Source organism: Peromyscus maniculatus, chromosome 5, assembly GCF_049852395.1.
Source record: "Peromyscus maniculatus bairdii isolate BWxNUB_F1_BW_parent chromosome 5, HU_Pman_BW_mat_3.1, whole genome shotgun sequence".
In the NCBI taxonomy this organism is placed as follows: Eukaryota; Metazoa; Chordata; class Mammalia; order Rodentia; family Cricetidae; genus Peromyscus; species Peromyscus maniculatus.
In genome coordinates, this window is record NC_134856.1 from 33712009 (window position 1) to 33733734 (window position 21726).

The 21726-nt window shown below is 40.9% G+C and overlaps 1 protein-coding gene across 10 annotated transcripts in view; it reads left to right on the forward strand.

Annotated features, from left to right (window-relative positions):
- The window catches only part of Large1 (LARGE xylosyl- and glucuronyltransferase 1), a 513859-nt gene that overhangs the window by 121792 nt on the left and 370341 nt on the right, over positions 1–21726 (forward strand). For 9 of the 10 annotated variants that reach the window (XR_013051265.1, XM_042277521.2, XM_042277520.2 and 6 more), the window contains one exon: positions 13785–13972. The exons of the other annotated variant lie outside the window; for it this stretch is intronic. Coding sequence is in view for 8 of the 9 variants with exons in the window: in XM_042277521.2 (XP_042133455.1) it covers positions 13867–13972 (106 nt within the window). In the remaining variant the exon portion in view is untranslated. The remainder of the gene's footprint in view (positions 1–13784; positions 13973–21726) is intronic. 10 annotated transcript variants of the gene reach the window in all.

The following is a 21726-nucleotide window of genomic DNA, read 5'->3' on the forward strand; positions in this document are numbered from 1 at the left end:
AGAGGCCTTGTCCTTCATCACAGATTGTCTCACTTGTGGACAGGATCATCATCAATAGAGAATGTCCCTTAAGCAACAGAATGATCATGGAGAAGAGTGCCTCTTAGATGCTTTTAGAGTGGCTCCTGTTGTGTTTCCCGATCATCACATTGCCCTCATTTTTTTAAGTCACAGATACCATCTATCATGTTTTGCATTTAAAATGTCTCCCATAAGCTGATGCTTTGAGCCTTTTCCCCCAGCTGGTGTTACTCCTTTGGAAAGCTATGGAATCTGTAGATCAGGCCTGGCTGACAGGAGGAGATCAGCAAAGCCAGCCTTAGAAGATGATGTCTGATCCCTGCTTCTGGCTCCTCTAGGTGCTTTCTGGTTCACTGTAATGTGAAGAGCCTTTGCCACAAGCCTATAATGTGAATTCTTCCATGTCTGTGTTGGGTTCTACCTTCTCAAACTCTGAGCATAAATCTTTCTTCCCTTCAGTCATTTTTGTTACAGTAACAGAGAAGTAACTAAAACATCAGTTTTGCTCAAGAGTCTTTTAGCTGCTCAGGGGCTGGAGAACCAGTTCAATTTCTTCACTTAGCAATCAGAGTTCCTGTGGTTCCTCTCCATTTGTCATGGTTGTTATCTGAAGATCCTCTGTGCCCTTCATCTGGGACAGAGTGGCCAGAGATCCCAGACATTTCCTTGTACCTTTCCTAGTAGGTTTTATTATTATTATTATTATTATTATTATTATTATTATTATTATTGTGGTCTATTCTCTTCTCTGCTTTCTGAAATTGTGATAATCTGTGGTTCTGTTAAGATGTTTTCTTTTGAAAATTGTTGCTGCTCCTGACTTGTCTGTACATCTGTCCTTCATTCTTTTGGAAAGCTCCTAAAGGGTAGGGTCTCCAATGTATTCACCACTTTATCTCCAGCCTAGGTCTGGCATTGGACTAGAAAACGTAGAATACACATGCCATCCCTCTATGGATGGGGATGAGTGACACAGAAATAGCTTTCTTTGTGCTCATTGGCCCCTGGAGACCATTACATCCAATCTCCAGAGGCCTTGGAACTCAGTCAACTAGAGACTCTGCCAGTCAGACATCAGGAACTCCTTTAACCCTAGGAATGCTAAAATGTTTCTAGTGCCAACCCTTGTTCAGAGCTTCTAGGTATTGCTTAAAAAGAATGAAACTATGAAGTCTGCATGCTTAAATCACTTCTTTCCAGAATGAAAAAAAAATCACAAGACCAAAACACTGCAAATGTGGGTTTTCTGGACTTGTGAATGTGATTAAGGACTGAATAAGCATGGACATGTAGAAAAACCCCAAACTCTACTTTCTTGGAGCTGCAGTCTGATGCTGGGGTAAAGGTCTGTGTTTAGAGGGACTGTTTACATTAAAGATCTGTTTGGTGGTGCATTGTTGAAAGAGGTTAACATTAGAAATGGAAATGTTTTTTCTTCTGCAATCTTTCTATACTTTGGGCCTCTCTAACCTGTGTTGTCACAGAAAGATTTCTGGGCTAGAAATAACATTCATACTGTCTGCTTTGGACAGCTGTTAAGCTAGAGTTCCTGCCCCTATGAAACAAAATCCAAGCTGTACAAAGTGAGAAAGTTAGGGAAATTGGTTGACTGCCAATAGATGTGTACTTTATCTCCATAGCCCTGGGGAGGCCACTTTAGAGGAAAGATGACTGCAGGAAATTCACAAAGCTTCTTGTACATGTGCTCAGCTGATGCATCCTTTGACCTTGTTTATGAGGGAAGGATCTTCCTGTAGGAGTGACACCTTGGGCTAGGCCTGCCCATCTCAGGCCTGACTGAATTTTCATGAAATCTTTCCTTGTTGTAGGTCTGTCTGAACTGTGCCTTGTATTGTGTTTATCAGAATTTCTGATCTCTGTTCACTAGGTTCTCTTTCCAGGTACGACCATCAGAATTTTCTCTAGATCATGTCTTTGAGGGGAGGAATCAGAATCACATCCCAATTGAGAACAATGTGTGGATAAAAAGGAGCTAACACGGGGAAAGCCTAGCAGGTAGAGCAGGTAGCAGATAGGAAGACAGGGAAGAGGAAAGCAGCACCTCCTTCATATGCCTGACCATTAGCTTGCTGGAATCTCAGTGCCTTTCGGTATAAGTGGAGTCTCATAGGTGGATCATAAAGTCTCTGTAAATTAGGGCCGTGTGAAAGTGTTAACAGGTATCTATATATCATAGTTGCTCAATGATTTCTTTTCTAAAGTCTGAGATAGCTACTTCTGCTTGGTTCTTTTGACTTCTACTGCTGCTATTTATTCATCTTAGATTACCACAAAGCCCTCTGGGGATCCTCTGCTTCTACTCAATTCTGTGGTCTGTACTTACACTTACCTTCCTTAGCACTCCAATGTGAAGGCTTAGGACATCCTAAAAACTGTACAGTACATGGCTACTGAACTCTGGAAATGTGTCATTGATGTAAGCAAAGAGCGGATATAAAGAAAGGGATGTAAAACAATGTGTGGAAAATGATTCATACTTATTGTATATTAAAATGCTAAATTTTGAATATACCTAGTGAGATAAAAATAACACACTTATAATTTTCTCCTCTTTATTTTTACCCCTCTTTTAAAGGCACTGGGGAAAAGGGAGTAAGTTTTACAAGAGAAGTTGTTTTCTCTTCTCAAGAAGAATCATTTCCTGGTCTTAAATATTGAGATGTAGTTGTCCTTTGCTCCCAGTTGTCTGTAGACTGTATATTCCAAGACACAAGTGCATGCCTTAGAGCATGGATAGTATTGAGTCCTACATATATTTTTCTGTTACACATAGAACTATGATGATTTGTAATTTGTAAAATGTATACTAATAGAATAAGAACAATAATTAAGAATGACAGAACAGGGCCATGTGGCCGGGGCAGGTGGCCCCAACCAACCAACCAACCAAGGTTTGGAGGAACCCTGACCCCAGACCTCCCACTGGATTCTGGAGAAAACCCTTTTGCCCCATGTGCCACGCGACCAGGGCAGGTGGGCCCAGCCAACCCTTGACCACTCCAACACACAGGCAAGCTTGGCCTACACTTTGGGCAGCACAGCAGAGATCACCTGATAAGAGCACAACTGCCCAGGCACAGACCCAAGGATATGACTTGGCCTGCCCCATCATCCACTCTACCTATGATTTGCTGGAGCATGTGTAGGGACCTGACCTGCAGACCCAAAGCTGTATCATCTCCTCAATACAGGGCAGCAACAGGATATCCAGGAGGAGCCCAGGAATAGAAACCAGAGACCTTGAACTAGACCAATGACTTTGCAGTGAAAATTAGCAAGTAAAGATTTATTGACAAAGGGGTTCATGTCATGACTCACAATGTCACACTACATCTTCCATGATAAGAGTTTTAAGTTTTATCCTTCCCTATTTTCCCTTTTATTTTATCTTATTTTTTTCCTTTGTTTCTCTTAAGTTTTGTCTTATTAAGGGGGTGGTGCACAGGGGCAGAAAGTAGATATGAAGGGATGAGGAAGTGATTAGGATCAAGATACCTGATGTAAAATACACAGAAGAAATAAATAAATAAAATAAAAAAGAATGACAGCAGTTATAACAACTATTATAATAAAAATTCTGTGCATATGACCTCTCTCTGTGTCCCAGAATCTTTCTGTTCTGCATTCATCTTTCTTCTGGTGTGAGGTGATATAAGGCCTATGTAATTATATGAAGTGAGGTGAATGACAACATTATGACAGAGCAGTAGGCTACCATTTGATTATTTGAACCTAAACACTTGTGTGAACAGGGAAATTGTGGTCCCTTCTTGGGGTTTTTGTCTTAGGACTGCATGTTGAGCAGTAGAGTCAGCAAGCACCTGCTTGATGAAAAGCAGGTAGTTTCATAGAGAGACTGAAAAAGCCCAGAGGGTTAGGGAAATCATGTTTAGCAAAGAGATATAAAGAAAGGGGAGAAAAAGAGAAAATGAGGTTTTTCTGCATTGTGGTTCAGAAAGCAGGCTGACTTAACAGAGTTTACTGGCCTTGGCTCTGTAAGTGACTGCACCAAGGCTAGGGTTTCTGGGAAGGAAAACCACATTCTCATTAAGAGGGTGATTATTCCTTCTATCTCTTCAGTATCGTAGTCTTTCTGAGTGATGATCCCATTGCTAAATGATTAACAAGCCCATCCGGATTAAGTTTTCAAGAATATGTATTTAGTTTTTAATTGTGTGTGTGTCTGTGTGTGCATATGCAAATAGGTTTGTGCAGGTGCATGTGAGTGTATGTGTGTGTTTGTGCATCTGCATGTGAGTGTAAGTACCCATGGAATCCATAAGAGGTTGGATTTTCTGGAGCTGAAGTTATAGCTGGCTGTTTGCCACTGAATGTAGATGCTTGCAACTGAACTCAGATCCTCTGCAAGAGCAGTATACAACTGCTTAGCCATTTCTCCAGCCTGTAACTGGACCAACAACTCTAGGGGTTAGATAGTAGTGTGAATTATGGTAATCTTGGGGCAAATCTGAAAGTCATGGCTCTACCCAAGGTCAGGGGTAGATTCTTTTTTTTTTTTTTTGTAAATAGCTTTTTCATCATGGGCCTCAAAAGAGCCTTGATATTCCTAGTGGCTTCCAATAATGTGGTAACGCTACCAGGTCAAGATTGGAGACTCCAGCATCATTTAGGAGATGGGGTGAGATTGGGGAATTGTAGCACGAATTGTTAGAAGGTCTTGTTAATAAAAACAAACCTGGAGCTGGGTTTTGGGGTGAATGTTGGAAGATCAGAGAAGCAGAACAAGCCACAGCTACCTCACCTTGCCAATTCCTCAGCTGATCTTGTTTCTTCCACCTGGAAGCCTCTGTGTCCTCATCTGAATGGGTCTCAGCTGAACTGCTGCTAAAAGCCTAGTTCCTGGTTTTTAAAGCTTTTAAAGCTTTTAAGATACCTGATATAAAATACACAGAAGAAATAAATAAATAAAATAAAAAAGAATGACAGCAGTTATAACAACTATTATAATAAAAGTTCTGTGGATATGGCCTCTCTCTGTGTCCCAGAATCTTTCTGTTCTGAATTCATCTTCTGGTATGAGATGATGTAAGCTTTTACCCAGGCCTAAAAGCTTAACCAGCTTAGTTCCTGGTTTTCATGCCTTATATACCTTTCTGCTTTTTGCCTTTACTTCCTGGGATTAAAGGCGTGAATCACCATGCCTGGCTGTTTCTAGTGTGTCTTTGAACTCACAGAGATCCATGCCTCCAGAAGGCTAGGATTAAAGGTGTGAGTGCCACCATTTTCTAGCCTCTGTATCTAGTGGCTGTTCTGTTCTCTGACCCCAGATAAGTTTATTAGGGTGCTCAATATTTTGGGGAGCACAGTATCACCACAGGAAATAGACATAATCCATTTCCTCCATGAACATCCAGAGATCCAATTCCAAAGCTGTTCACCAGAAGAGATTAATGCCTGGAACAAAATTGCATTATTTTCATTACAAGTTCATGTTCCAGGCAGAAGTTTGGAGAAGAGAGATAAGGAACCAGAGTTCCCTTCTATATTTTTGGTCTTCAGAAAGGACATTCCTGAGATTGTTGCTTTGGGGTTTCCTGCCTCAGCTGCCCAACTAGTTTCTGTCTCCTGTCCTCTTTGCAATGATTCTCCCTTAGTTGATCTCATAACTGAGACAATTTTTAAGTGACTAACAGAGACACATGCTCGTTGATTTAACAGGCAGGTAGCATATACCGCTTGGACACTCAGGATACAAGGATTGATCATTCATATACATCTTGGAGTAGGGTGGGAAAGCATGAGAATTCATCACATTACACAGATATATAATGCTATAAAGTAATTTGTAGAGTTTCCATTTGATATTTTAAGCCATATTTTAGTCACTTATGGGAAAAAGGTAGAGTAAGTACTACTGTTTTAAGGTTTTGTTTTTTTTTTTTTAAACAGGGCAACCTCTTTTTAAACAATGAATGTAGTTGATTTATTGAGAGTAGTAACATAGTGAACAATGAGTTTAGAGTGTTTTCTATTACCCTTCTTTAGATAAAAGAATATTCGTTCCATTTTAGTAATTCTCCCTTTACCAAGAAGTGGTCTGGAGGAAACTGAACAGCACACAACGTATATTGTTAGTTCCCTCTTTCTGTTCTGATTCACAGATACAAACCAAGAAGTCATTTGTGCATTCCCTAGCCCTAGAATCTGACTGGTCAAGTGGTTAAAATGCAACCAATCAATTTTAATTTTAATACCTTAGTGTCTTACACGTATCTCCCTTCAGTGCATTTTTGATTTCATTGGCTCTTCCTGGCTCCTTTCAGCTGCCCTTGGTATTGCCATGGACTCTCACACCAAACACAGAATATCAGATGACTTTGCTAGGTTAGCCATCAGGTTCCAACTGGCAGTTGAACCATGTCTCCAGACTCCTGTATTTTGTGAATCCTATGAAGTTCTTTGCCAGATGCAGATCATGTTTTATAGTTTGCTTTTTATACTGCAGAAACAAGATGAGTGGAATTCTTTGTTGACAGTGAATATGTCTGAGCCACAGAGTTGAAGGAAACAGGTGAAGGGAAACTGAGTTGGAAGCTCTGGGGACAACACTGCTGTTGATCTGTGACATCACAGTGGTTCTGAAGCAAAAGAACATGTTTTTGTACAGCCAGAGAACTTGATTTCACAGCGAGATCAAGACAAGCTGAGATGATAGGAAATGACCCTGAATGGCCTTTACAACACCAAGAACAGCTGAATTTTAGTGCTTATTCTAGGCATACTGTATATGCTTTTAGACTAAGGACTATCTGCAGGAGGAGATGCTATAGGCTGTAATGTGCAGACACATGTGCACATGATTTCAGACCTAGTGTGAAGTGTTCTTTCCTGTAGGCAGAGAAAATTACCAAAACAAACTTTGCTGCTGATCTCCCATGCAACTGAAAGTGTCTGAAGGACATACTATTGCTGTGAGGGCCTGCTTCAGGAACTGTGCACAGATTTTGTTTCCTACGTTATAGACCTCTGTTTAAAAAGACACATTTAGAGAATCCTAGACTAAGTACAGGCTATGTGTCTAATGGCAAATTCCTTTGTGTGTTCAGCAAACATTATACATCGCTGCCTGAGTCCACAGGTAGTGTGCTGGTAGCTTTTATGTCAAATTGACAGAAGCTAAAGTCATCTACGGAGGAAACTTCAGTTGAGAAAATGCACTCATAATATGAGATTGTAGGTAAATCTGTAGAGCATTTTCTTAGTATTTGATATGGGAGGGCCACAATGCATTGGGCCACATCCTGGCTGGTGGTGCTGGTTCCTATAAGAAAGTAGGCTGATCAAGCCATAACAAGCAATCCAGTAAGCATTAGTCCTTCATGGCTTCTGCATCTACTTCTGCCTTCAGGTTCCTAACCTGTTTGAGTTCCTGCCCTTACTGTCTTCAATAGTATAAACCAAACAAATCCTTTCCTCTTCAACTTGCTTTTGATCATGGTATTTTGTTACAGCACTAGAAACCCTAACTAGGACCTGTACACACCAATGATGAAGCTGTTAGTATTTATGCCCAAGTGGAAATGAAAATCTAGTGGGTATGGTGGTTGTTAAGAAAACAGTTATTCAGAGAATTGTGTGATTTTGGAATTTGATGGGAACTATGAAAGAAATGATCAGGACATGGTGATAGACAATTTGGGGAGGGTTCCTTAGGCATAGCATTATTTGCAAAGAGTTTTCTGAGCTGATGGCATCCAAGCTCTAGATTGCACAGATAGGAACAACACAATGGAGCAGAGGTCACTATGATCCATATTTGTGACATCAAGAATAGAGTTGCAGAGGTGTTGAGGTGAAGTCCATAGGTGAAAAGACAGACATGGCTGGGCAGAAGAAAACAGAATATAGAAATTCCAGAAGAAGTCAGAAAGGTTTTTAGGGGTCAACCAGATGACCTCATGGACATGGCCAAGCATTTGGAATTCATTTTAAGAGCTGTTGAGAAACAATGAATCATTTTAGATGACATTTGAATTAGGTGACTGATGTAATAGGCCTAAGTATGAGGTGTTGGTGACCTTAACTCATATGTGGCAACAGGAGAAAGTGGTGAAACCTGAATGTATTTAAAGCATGTGTTGGAAGTAAAAATGGCAGGATTTAAGGGTTATAGGGATTGGGTAAGGTGAGAAAGGTGAGCATGGCATTAAGAATTACCAAATATTTGGCTCAGTCACTGGAGTAAATGGTGCTGACATTTGTGAGGAAGGAAAGGTCCAGGCAGCAGCAGGTGATGGGAAATGAAGGTTTGGGTCCTAGACACGGGTGTATCTATTCATTTCATATATGAATCTGAGGCTGAGTAAAGTGGCCAGGGCCAGAGAGACAGGTGTTCAGAAGTGGAAAGCAAATAACCTCCAGGTCAGTCTTACTTACTATCGTATTCTTATGGAGGTACCAAGTTACGGAGGTACCAAGGACTCAATAGTCTTTATCAGCTCCTAGAAAGGATGAAAAACATTTCAAGATAGCATCTGACTATGAAGGGATGACATGGTATAAGAGGCAGGCATGATTTGTCCTGTCATTAGGACAGTGAATAGTGGTACTGGTTCTCCATTTACGACAGGCACTTAGGGTATCAGTTTGAGTTCCTAAATTTATTCTTAAGGTTTGGGGCAATTTTTTCTTAGATAATTTTTTTTTAATTTCATAGATATTTACTATGTTTTCCTGTTAAGTGGTTCTGTACAATCCACATATCTTGAACACATGATACATCATCTCATCCATGCTGCTAATTAAAAAGTAGCTTCTAGTACTGATGAAAACTGAGTGCAGTAGGGAATGTGGACTTATGACTAGAGTCCCTGTGATGATTAAGAAACACCCCTTGGGGGGGTCTTTTCAGTTAGGGTACCACAAAATTTAACTTCCTGTATCTAGCATGTAAATTATATACTACAAATTGGTACTGAGGTATTTTGAATGGCAAACAATATAATGTAACATAATATAAGCTTTTAAATATTTTTAAATTATAAAAGGAATGCATGCTACTTGTATAACATTTGGAAAATATAGTGAAATTATCATGTCCTGTGCCCAGCAATTACTTTCACTATAGAAACCATTTTTCATGTGTATGAAACATATTTCATCATATTTATTGTAGCTATTATATATTTTATTATCCTCACAAAATATATTCTTATGGCTGGTTAGATAGATATTTGCCTTACTATATCAAGTTCATTCCTTTGGCCTGAAGGATACACGTGATTGTGCTATCCATTGAAAATTGAACCTTTTTTTGTGATGTAACAAATGATAATTATTTTCTTTTCAATCTCCATGTAAATGAAATGTAAATTGTATTGAGTAAGACCCATGACAGAAATCCCAAGGAATAGATGTATAGAGGAGGAATTGACTAAGGAATTGGATGTTGGGGGTTGAGGATGGAGCCCTTAGTGATGACTTGGACACTTGGGTTGACAGGGAGACTTCCCTTCACCAGTCAACAGTGGAGGGGAATTGGTTATGGGGTGGATTTTTTAGTTAATATATATACTGTTATGTTTGGGAAGTAATTTTCCAGCCTATTTTCTGTGTCTTCTGTTTTTCTTGTGTTGACTTCCTGCAGTATCTCCTAATAAAAATTGATATTTTTAACTTAAAAATGTGTTCTTTTGTACATTAAGGTTATCATTTAAAAGTCAAACTCATGAAGGGATTTTCCATCAACAGAGCTTAAATTCTGATGAAAGTGTTATATAAGGCCTGCCTTTGTACAAAGTGTGTGTGTGTGTGTGTGTGTGTGTGTGTGTGTGTGTGTGTGTATATATATATATATATATATATATATATATATAAATTACCTTTGGTAGATTGAGAGAAGAAAGGAGGAAAATAAGTGTTATTTTAAATGTTAATGTCAGCATCTTCCTAACTTTTACTGATGTCTGAATTAATCTACAGTATCATATCAGTTTACAGAGGGATAAAGTTGAGTGTAGCATATGGATCTGAACTTATATCTGTCTAATAGTATAACCTCCTCATGAACTTTCCCTCTCCTAAGAGATGCTTGAGTCTTGGTGTACAACATCCACACCTGAGGCTTCAGCATGAACAAGCTTCAGGGGAGCACTTTATCAAGTCATATTCATTGCTCAAAAGGGCTGTACTTTTCAACCTTTTCAGTATTGTCCCAACAGCACCCTCCAAGCCCTTTCTTTAGTCTTTCATCTTTTTCAAATAGTCCATTTAGGAAAATCTGTTGGAATGGTCACACACACAAGCCAATTGGCTCCATTGGGTGGTGATTGCTGGAAACAGGCCTGATGCTTTAACAGTTGTCTTGGTTAGACTGATTTGGTGTGTTTCTTTCATAGACAGTTTCAGATATCTGTAAGTATCCTGCAGAATTCAAAGAAAGGGAATGCATGGAGGATGTGATGGGATGGGGAAATCTCAGCTTGAATCAGAGACTCCTTAGCTGGTGGGAAAGCAGGCAGTTCAACTAGACCTTTATCACAGAATATAAAGGCTATGACAGAATGGCTGCATGGGAATGTTGCAGGGAATACCCAGACTGGCCATTTCATGGACAACTGTTCTTTGAGAATCTGAAGCCTTTTATAGCTGACTAGTGTGGGTGGTTCTTCTACCTGGATTTACTTTTCCATCTGTTGCCAGCTGACATCTATACTGGGGAACTGGAGATGAGATCTCATGGTCTGCTTGCTTGCTTTTCTTTCTTTCTTTCTTTCTTTCTTTCTTTCTTTCTTTCTTTCTTTCTTTCTTTCTTTCTTTCTTTCTTTCTTTCTTTCTTTCTTTCTTTCTTCCTTCCTTCCTTCCTTCCTTCCTTCCTTCCTTCCTTCCTCCCTCCCTCCCTCCCTCCCTCCCTCCCTCCCTCCCTCCCTCCCTCCCTCCCTTCCTTCCTTCCTTTCTTTCTTTTTTTAAATTCATATGTGTTATGCATGTGTCTTATTGCTGTGAAGAGATGCTATGACCATGGCAGTTCTTATAAAGGAAAACATTTAACTGGGGCTGGTTAGTCTATTATTGTCATGGCAGGAAGCTTGGAAACATCCAGGCAGACATGGTGCTGGAGAGGTAGCTGAGAGTTCTATATCTGGATCTTTAGGCAGCAGGAAGGGAGAGAGACAATAGGCCTATCTTGAACATATGACACCCCCAGTGACACATAAAGGCACACCTACTCCAACAAGGCTACATCTCCTAATAGTGCCAGTTTCTATGAGCTTATGGGGGCCATTTTCAGTCAAAGCACCATATTCTACTCCCTGCTTGCCCCCCCCCAATATACTGGTAGTCATATCAAAATGCAAAAACACATTCAGTCCAACTTTAAAACTTTCCATCTATCACAGTCTATCACAGTCTCAACACTGTTTAAAAGTCCAAAGTTTAAAGTCTCTTTGAGACTCATGGCAATCTCTTAGTCGTAAACCCTGTAAAATCAAAATACAAAAGCTGATCACATACTTCCAACATACAATGGTACAGGATGTACATTACCATTCTAAAAAGAAGGAAAGGGAGCATAGTGAGGAAATATTGGACAAAAGTGAGGCTAAAAACCAGGTGGCAAATTCCAATCTCTGTGTCTTCGTGACTGAATTCAAAGTGCTTTTCTAATTTAATCTAAAGGAGTTGGAAACTCCTTTCAGCTTTGTTAACTTCAACACACTTCTCTCTCTCCTGGGCCACTTCCATACATGAAAGCTTTCCTTAGCAGATATCCCATAGCTCTAGCATCTCCAATATCTTGGGGTCTCCAAGGCAATCCAGGCTTCACCTTTACAGCTTCATGCAGTGGCCTCTTTAGGCGTCCATTCAGGGACGCCTGAATATGCCTGGACTCAATGGCTTTCCTTAGTTGTGGAGGGAGATTCTATAACCTCTTTCTTGTATCCTTGATTCTCAGTCCAGAATCATGTGGACAAAGCTGCCAAGTTCTGGTGCTTGCTGGGGCTGGAACATGGCCCTCTTGTTCAAATATATTTCTACCATCTTTCTGTTTTTAATAGTTTCCTTCACTGTCTAAGCTCAGCTGTCCTGGAACTCTCTCTGTAAACAGGGCTGGCATCCAGTTTAGAGATCTGCATGCCTCTGCCTTCTGAGTACTAGAATTAAGGCATGTGTCACCACACTAGCCCTAAACTTTTCTTTAATTCCTTTTCACAAATTGGAAGTTTAACTGGGTGTCTTACCCTGAGGTCCCCACTCCCTTTATTCCATTTAGGTTCTGTCTTTTCTTTAAACTTTTCCTGATGTTCTTTTTCTCCTCAAATTGTAAATTTTGTATTTTTTCTTGCTCAGCTGGCTCATTTTCATTATAGATTAGCATAAAACTGGCCACTAACAACCACAGAACACAGTCAATACTAAGCTCTTTTAAAATCTCTTCGGCCAAAGCTGTTAATCCGAAACTTTTCAATTTAGCCTCATGCAGATTGTTGTTGGACAACAGCATTAAGCAGCCACATTCTTTGCCAGAATGTCACAAGAATGGTCTTTAGGCCACATGCTAATATTCTCAGAAACTTTTTGAGTTGAGCCCCCACAGTTCAAATCACCCACAGCACTGCTGTCTTCCATGCTTCTCTTACTATGGCCCATTAAGCCCAGCTAAAAGTTTTCCTAATCCAAAGTCCCCCAAAACACATTCCTCCAAACAAAAGCGTGGTTGGGCCAATCACAGCAATACTTTATTCCCTGGTATCAATTTCTGTCTTAGTCAGTGTCCTGTTGTTGGGAAGCGACACCATGATCACAGCAACTTTTATAATGAAAAGCATTTAATTGGGGCTGGCTTACAGTTCAGGGGTTTAGTCCTTTATCATGATTGTGAGAACCATGACTGCACACAGGTAGACAGGGTCCTGGAGAGGTAGCTGAGAGTTCTACATCTATATCAGCAGTCATCAGGAAGAGAGAGACTGTGTGTGTGTGTGTGTGTGTGTGTGTGTGTGTGTGTGTGTGTGTGTGTGTGTGTGTGTGTGTAAATGTTGAGGTGAAATATCATGGGCTTTCTACTCTATCCCTTTCAACCTTTCTCTTTTTTTACTCCATCATTGCCATTTTGTCCTCGTCTAAGGCTCATTTATTCTGGTCCAAGCTGGTTAATCCTTGTCCATTCTCATCTGTTTCTATCTTTTTTAGATCTACCACAGTGGGGGGCTATGCAGACAATTCCCAATTTTTAGGTTCTCAGCACCAGTTTCAGCAGGTTATGTTGTGACCTGACCAAACTCCTCTCCTTTAGGTGTGTTCTTCATTCTTCTTCAGCTACTTTTCATGGTCCTTTTTATTAGGAACACAAGAGCTGTTTGCCATGTTGACCACACATGGCTCAATTAACATTTTTCTTTCCTTAATCAATGGTCCATATAAATTTCTTGGGGATCATGTTCTTCAGTTGGTCACTCATGACACTGTATTTTTTGATATCAGCCTATGACCTAGTTTTGATATTTTATTTATAATAGATTCTAGCTAGGAGAGAGAGAGAGACAGAGACAGAGAGATAGAGAGAGATTCCTTGTAGACCTCATCATTTATTTCAGTATCTCATTTTTGAGAGGCAAGACTATAGCATCATCTGTCATCTCTTGTGATAAAAGGTGAGCAGGAAGCCATGGCCTAAGTAATGTCTTCGTAGGATCTTTGGGATAGATCTTTTTTGTAGTTTGTCTCCATCTGTTCATCATGATGGGATTCAGCTTTTGCTCTTCTGCTTTTCCTTTCAGAAAGTATTATGAGGGATGCTGAGGACTTCATGCTTTGGAAAGAGACACAGCTCTGGAATTAGAAATTGCCACTTCTGAAAGGATGCTGGGAATCTGCAGAGGGAGACGGAAATTCTTGGCTGCCTCTTTGACTTTGCTCTGCATCCCAGCCATCACCTGGATTTACTTGTTTGCTGGGAGCTTTGAAGGTAAGAACAAAAGCCAAGTGAAGGGGAAAATGGAGGGGGCTGCAAAAGAATACCGGCTGTTATAGAGGCTTAGCAAGAGCCTGGAAGCCCTAGTGTTTCTCGGGTAAAATATTGGATTAATGTTGCTTGTCAGGGGAAATGATGTGTAGCATTCCCACAGGTAGTTGGAGGAGGTCAGCATAGTGAGGCGTGAAAGAACAAACTAAACTAAAACTAAAATATAAGTTTCTGCAGTGGCAGGACGTGGATAGACATGACCAAAGCCTGTTTGGTCACATTGTCCCTGTGTAAACACAGGGGAGAAGGTTGAGCCTTGGTAAATGGCTTGGTTTCCTGAAACCAGATACTTTATTAATTCATCCATCTAGTTATTTGTAGGTTCACTCATTCAACATTTTCTTGCTTGTTGACATCCTCAGTAAACCTAGTGCTGAGAATATGAAGATAACAGATATAGACATACACTGTCTCATGGATACAGACAGGTGTATGTGCTGTGATAGAGAAGGCAGGGTACTGGAGGAGAGGTTTGTGGGAGCTGTCAGACTTGAGGCTGGGGATGAAAGATTATCCTTCACACTGACAAAAAGAACTTGGTGATGAAGCAAAGAAGTTGCCTTCCCTGATCAAATAAAAGCAAATGACCATTGCTGCCTCTTTCCAGAAATGAGCAGGAAAGACAAGCCTTACCATTTTCTAGCCAGCAGTTTTGAATGTGGTGTGATGTCCTGATTGTCAGTGATTATGTCACTGCTTCATGGTGGGAGGCAAGGATGGTGTGGATGTGGAGACTTCCTTTTTTAATTTGTCCCACACTGAAATAAAAAAAAAAACAAAAAACCTTACATGACAGTCTGTCTCAACAAAATCACTACTATGTGTTTGAACATTTCCTTTGTGCATACTTTTATTGACAGCTCAAGGCTACCTTTTAATTAGGCATTTGGCTCCACATTCGGAGCTGGAGTTAGCAAGGCTGAATATAAAGATGACAGAGCTATGCACTTGCTGAACAGAGGTTATTGTTTTTAATTATTTGTGGTTATGTATGTCTGCAAACGAGTATGTGCAGATGTCCAAGTAGGTCATAGGTGCTAGATACCCAGAGTTACAGCCAGTGTGAGTTGCCTAATGTTGGTGTTAGGAACTGAACTTCCGTCTTCTGAAAGAGTATCAATTGCTTTTCACAGCTGAACCATGTTTCCTAGCCTGTAGCAGGAGCCCCGTGTCACACCCCTGTCATTGTCCCCTTCTCCTAGCAACATCCCTAGACTGGTCAGACACTTCATCTAAACAACTTTAATAGATTAAATTGTACTCTGGCAGTGAGGGACTCCTTTCTGCAGAGGGGTCAGAGGGAAAGTGGTGAGTTGATGGTGATCCTGGCGAAGCTAGGAGGAAAGTTTCTCATCTGAGTCAATGTGAGAGGGGCTTTATGAAAGAAGCAGAGGCACCCAGGGCTAGTTCAGTTCCAGATGTGAAAATGTGACTGGGCATGGTGACTATGCCTAAAGCCCCAGTACAGACTGAGGCAGAAGGACTTGAATTTCAGCTTTGCTTAACATGATGATACCTTTACAAAACCAAAACCGACCACAAACCACAGCAAAGCAGAACACAGCTCACCACAGCATACCACATCAAAGCATAGCAAAGCACAGCATAGCAAACTAAATGAGAGAAAAGTAATAATCAAAGGGAAAACAGGCTTTTGGCAATACAGGAAAACTGCTAGAGATATTGGCATAATAATCTAGGAGGAGGAGAGAGTGGGGATGGATATGATCAAGATATATTTTTTTTTTTTTGTGTGTGAAATGTTCAAAAGAATTATCAAAAATATTTTAAAATTAGCATAACAATGTTAAGGCAACAATGATATTGACAATATAAACAACTGTCATTGTTATCATTTCTGTGTGCCAGATATTGTACAGAATCATTTTTTAAAGTGAGTTATCTATAGTACAGTGAATGACCCTGTTGTAAAGATGGGAAGCATACAGTGTAAAAGCTTTGTTGATCTGCCCAAGGCCTCCAAGCCAGTCAGGATGGAGCCCAGCTTAGATTCAAGAGCTTAAGATTTTTTTCTAATACCATACTGTAGACTGAAGTTATGGGGATTTTGGCAAGGAATTTTACTAGATGCCACATGACCTTTATACATTGAAGTTGTATAGAATTAATTTTGTTTCAGTTTTAAAAAATTAATTTATTCTTTGATAGTTTTATGTATGTATATAATTCACCATAGACAGTCATCTCTCTTCCCTCCCTTATCGTCTGCTCATACCCACCAATCCCCATTTCTTCCTATCAAGTCTCTGTGCCACTTTTCTTCCTTTTGTTTTTGTTTTCTCTTGTAATGTACTGAATATAACTAGGGCTATCCTGAATGTGGATGTATCAGTAACAATAATGATTTTTCTCTCCTCTAGTTGCTTTCTTCTGCCATTAGCTGTACTCTATGGTGGCCTCATGAGCCCTTCCCCCATCTATGAATGAATTTACTGATTTGGTCATATGTGGATTCTCTGTAAGCAATTGTAGCTGTTATGAGTTTATGGGTGTCAATGGCCATGTCATGCCCCTAAGACCATTGTTCATGGCCCTTCTTTTTATTCTTCAGCTGTTATGTTCTTTCCAATTCTTCCTCCATGACATTCCCTGAGCAGTGGGGGAGTTGGGGATGATATGTGTGTCCTTTTTAATCCTGACCACTCTATAGTCACTTTTTCTCAGTACCTTTCCCATTCATGAGTCTGGGCCTTAACTGCCATTCAGTTGTGTTCCTGTATCCCTTTCTTATCAAGTTGGTACTGTAGCATGCAAGGTGTAACACTGGGGGAATACTACTATAGAATTTTAATTCATGCTCAGTGGCACAAATTAGTTTAAACTGATTTTGGGGGGGTGTATTAATTAATGAGATCGTTTAGTGCTTGCCAACTTGATGAGATCAAGAGTCATTTAGGGGACAAACCTCTGGACATGTTTGTAAGGAAGTTCCTAGATGGGTTTAATTTAGATGGGAAGACCCACTTTTAATGTGGGTGGTACCATTCCAAGATCTTGGGTCCTGGAATGAATAAAAAGGAGAAAGCAAGCTGAGCACAAGTGTTCATATTTCTCTGCTAGCTGCAGTGCAATGTGACCAGCTGCCTTAATCTCCTGCCACCATGCCTTCCCTGCAATAATGAATCTAAGTGAACTGACCCAAGTTAAGCCCTTCCTTCCTTAGGTTGTTTTGTCAAGTGTTTGGCCACAGCACCCAGAAAAGTAACTAGTACACATGATTAATACAGTAGAGTTACAGACAGTATAGGGTGAAGGCAGGGTTGGGTCAGATTGCTCAGATGATGTTTGTGTTCCTAGGTCTTCCTCCATTCCCTTGGTTGACTTCTCTGCACTGGCTCCTCTCCAGATAGCATTTCCTACATGGAGAACGTTTGAGGCTTCCATCTTATCCTTCTATTCTTCCTCATTCCAGAGCATTGCCTCGGACTGGATTACCTGTGTTTACTTGCCTTAATATCACAACACAAAACATGCTCACTGTAGTCAGAGCTTAGGGGAGAATTTGGCACTTTATAGTTACCCTTGAACTCTGTAATATATTTTTTCTGGTTACAAGCTAGTAAGGAAAATACCCCTTGATGGCAAAGTGGAGATCTAGGTTGTGGGGAGTTTGTAGCTATCTGTTTATGATTTGCTATGAAGCATCAAAGTGTGTGGTCCAGCCACAGCTGATGGAGTGTCTGGAGTCATTGATATAATGATCTTACCAGATTGTTAAGGAAATTATGAGAAATTTAAGAATAAAGGCAATATTTAGAACAGCACAGCCAGATTGGATGTGAGTGTTCTACTTGTTAGCATAGTACTTAAGAATAAACTCGAATCTCTGAGTCACAAACTGCATTTGCTAAGTGCTAGGTGACATGAGCACAGTAGCAAAAATGTCTAGTAGGAATGACAAAGCCTATGGATCTTCACTTTCTAAGCACTAGTTAGCTTGTAGCATTTATTTATAGGCTGTACACTATAAGCATTGTCTATAGACAAGTCAGCATGCTTAGGAAGATATAGGTGAACAACATTGTCAGCTCAAGTTGTTTACATAAGCAGGAAGGAATTGGAATATTTACCCTGGAGACACAGAGCTCAACATGCACAGGATCAGCTTCAGGAAACAGTCCATGTCACTGGGGCATGAAATAAGGACAGCTCCTATGGCCCTTGACTTTGACTAGTGATGTGGCCAGAAGTCAGATGTCCAGCCCCTCATAATGAAGATTGCTCTGTGCCTGGCTGAAATGAGCTGTCCAGAGAGGGTGTGTAATGCCCCTAGGAGAAACTTGAAGAAGTTCATTGTCCTGAGATAGTGGTAATCATCTAAGATGACCTGTGTGACCTGACTCTGAGATCTATAGACTCTAGAGGAGACTGAGTGGCCACCAGCAGTCAAAAGTCATCTTTTTGTGATGTACCCTGTCGCTGCAGGCAATGTCCTTAAAGAGGATCTGTATGTATGTTCTTCTCTCAGTTGTTAATCATTACCAGTGCTCCCTATACCCCACTGACTGACACCCTTAAAGCTTTGGCTTTGTAGTAGGTGGTGCCATAAATAACAGAGTGTTGCTGCCGGAATTTATGGAAGTATGATTCATGTTTTCAGTGGGTTTGGTTTTTTCCAACTCTGGTTAATTCCAATGGGTCTCCTGAGAGCAGAGCCCCGATTCTCCTCTGAGCTGCAGATATTCTTGATACTAAAGTTTAGCAGTCTGATTAGTTGATTACCTGGAGTGGCACAATGAGACTAGAACATAGAACGGAATCAGGCATCCCAGGCTGTGAAGTCAGCTTAGCCAGGCATAGCTGGGTACTTGGAGCATAGTCTCTCTCCTCCCTTAGCTTTAGTCTCCTTAACATGAAATAATATTGTTAAAATGAAGCCCACTGTTTTGGCATACTAACATTTCTACATTCACTATAATACAAGTGTATTATACTAGAAGTCAGACATAACTGAATTGGAAGCAACTAGAGTCTTCCCTAATTAGGAAGAGCTATAAACAGAAAAGGAGGTGCTTTTACAATCATATGATTCTAAGGATGGAACCAGGATTAGTACATAAACTTTATGGAATCAAGATCTGACTCATGAGAGTTAAGAATGCCAGTTCTAACCATTAGGTCACCAGGCATGGAGTTACTCATTGTTGGAGCCTGTTCAAGAAGGCCAAGGAAACCCAGGAGGAAAATGCTACCTGGGTGTATTTTCTTTGGTTATTTAAGTCTTGGGTTTCTAATTCAACTTTTTATTTCACTAATTGTCATTTCTTCCTCTACCCTGTGAGTGAGCATCTCCAGCCCTGGCCTGTTTTGTCTTGTCCTTTGGCCTAGTCACCCTCCCTCCCCACTCATTCCCTCTGTCCCTCAGATGTTACACTCTAGGCTTGGCCCCCAGCAGATGTGATTTTTGTTTCCTCTCTGTTACCCTTTGTGTGTGTGTGTGTGTGTGTGTGTGTGTGTGTGTGTGTGTGTGTGTGTGTGTGTGTGTGTGTGTGTGTTTCCTTCCTGAGAATGTCCAGAGCTACCCCAGGGCACCACTCTGACCTTTGCCCTTGTCTCCCTGGATTGTTTCCTGGTATCTTCCACCCTGGGTTCTTTTAGAGCCTGGCCTTTGCTGTTATCTGTGTGTTCTGCTCCTTCCTCAGAGACACTCTTGGTCCTGTCATCCTCTCTTTGCCTTCCCAGTCCATCTGACTTAGATCATCAGATCTCAACTTCAGTGCTCAAGATCTTCCATTAGTGGTGCTGATTTCCCTTCTTACTCATGGCTCCTTGTTTTCTTTCCTGACACCACGTGTCTATTGCTGACTTCCAGCACCTGTGATGGTATCTGGAGAAGAATTGATCGTCATGTTCAATGTTGGTCTTCAAATGTTGGCCAGGTGAAGGCGTGTGTGAGTGAGTACATGTGCCCTCCCCAGGTGCTGAGTGCAGCTGATCTCACCACTGTCTCCTAGATGAACTTCTGACAGTGATCCTGGTACTTTTGCTAACTCTTCCCTTTCTCTGAAACTTAACCATTCTTGTGTTCACTGGGGTTCTGCTGCCTCAGTGACCTCCCTGGGAAAAGTACTTTGTTTCTTAAATTCCACTTTGTTCTTTCTGCCCTTTATGTAGTTCTTTACAGGTAGATTTCTTCTCAAACAGCGCCTTCAGTGCCCATGTTCATTGCCATTTCTCTCCGATGTCAGATCCCTTGTGGAGATGCTGTGACCAGCATATAGCAAGAGGCATTTGTTGCTCTGATATTTCTGCAACTGTGTGAGTTTCTTGTAGGAGAGACCTGTTTGACTCATCACTTTAGTACTAGTGTCCAACCCAACGTTAATTCTTTATGAGTCCTTAATAATTGTTTACTGAGAAGGGTTCTTCCTTCCACACTTTTACTGCCGTTTTTCTTTTTTCTTTTTCTGTTTTTGAGGCAAGGTCTTATTTACTTGAGGCTAGCCAAGAACTTGCTGTGTAGTCATTGATGAACACTGAACTCTCAACCTTCCTCCTGGAATTAGGATGTATTTTGTGAGGAGTGCTGTCTGAGGAGAGGGATAGGAACTCCTGATTCCTGGTGCTATGAACTTCAATGATAGTGAGATCCCAGGCCACTGCTCTACAGCCTATCTTTCAATGTGGTGGTGATGTTGACTCTTGGACTTGAGCACTTGTGCCCAGGCACACCTTCATTTTACTTGAGACCATCCTGTTACTTTTCCCCAGACCCACTTTTCCTCTTGGGCCTGCTGGATTTTATTTGCAGTGTGGTTTTTCTTTTCTGAACTTCAGGGGCAGATGGTCAGCTCTTGATGGGTTGCCAACATGTGGAAGAAGGAGACTTTAAGCCATTCATTATGATGTTCACATCTGCTGCCTGTGATAACCTGTAACCAGCTCAGTGCAGATGCTTCCCTTGGCTAGAGAGGCAAGACAAGGGAGGGTTATGGGTGTTGCTTGAAGTTGGATGTCTCCAGAGCATGTAAAGTCCAGGTCATTTATAACCAGTGTCTTGAACAAGAGTAGGACATTAATTTCTGATCTGATTTCAGCCTGCACTCATACTTTGCATTCCTAAAGCTTCTGTTGACTGCTCCTTTTATTCTTATTGAAGCAGAAGCCTCCCACCTGAATATGTTTGACAGCCATCCCAGTGAATTTCAACAGAAAGGGAAAGAGTCCTGACATCTGACCATTTTGCAGAGTTGGAATAAGAACTAGAGTTGTTAAGTTAGAACACATAGCCTATGGGAAAGGGGGCATGGAGTGTAGATGAGAGCTTGCTAAAATGTAACTGATTACTCAGCTTCATGTGTACCACCCCATCCCTCAGCCCAGGGATCTTCTTGCCAGTTTTTCCCGAGACCAGACTATACAAGACATGGTTTCCTTCTCCCCTGGGACTGGTTGCTGTGGAAGCTTCCATAGCAGCAAAGCCCATTTTGGTCTTCCTGCCAATGGCCCAAATGTATCACTTCCTAAGGTTATTATGGGGTATATGAATACAAGATGGTAAATGTAAAATGAAATGGAAAGTATAATATAAAGGCTATGTAGATGAATTGCTAAATGGTCTTATTAATAAAAAAAACCATGGAGCCAGAATTTGGTGTTAAAGCTGAAAGATCAGAGGAATAGGACAAGCCACAAGCCAGCCTCATCTCACTGACCTTCAGTCTCTTAATGAGACT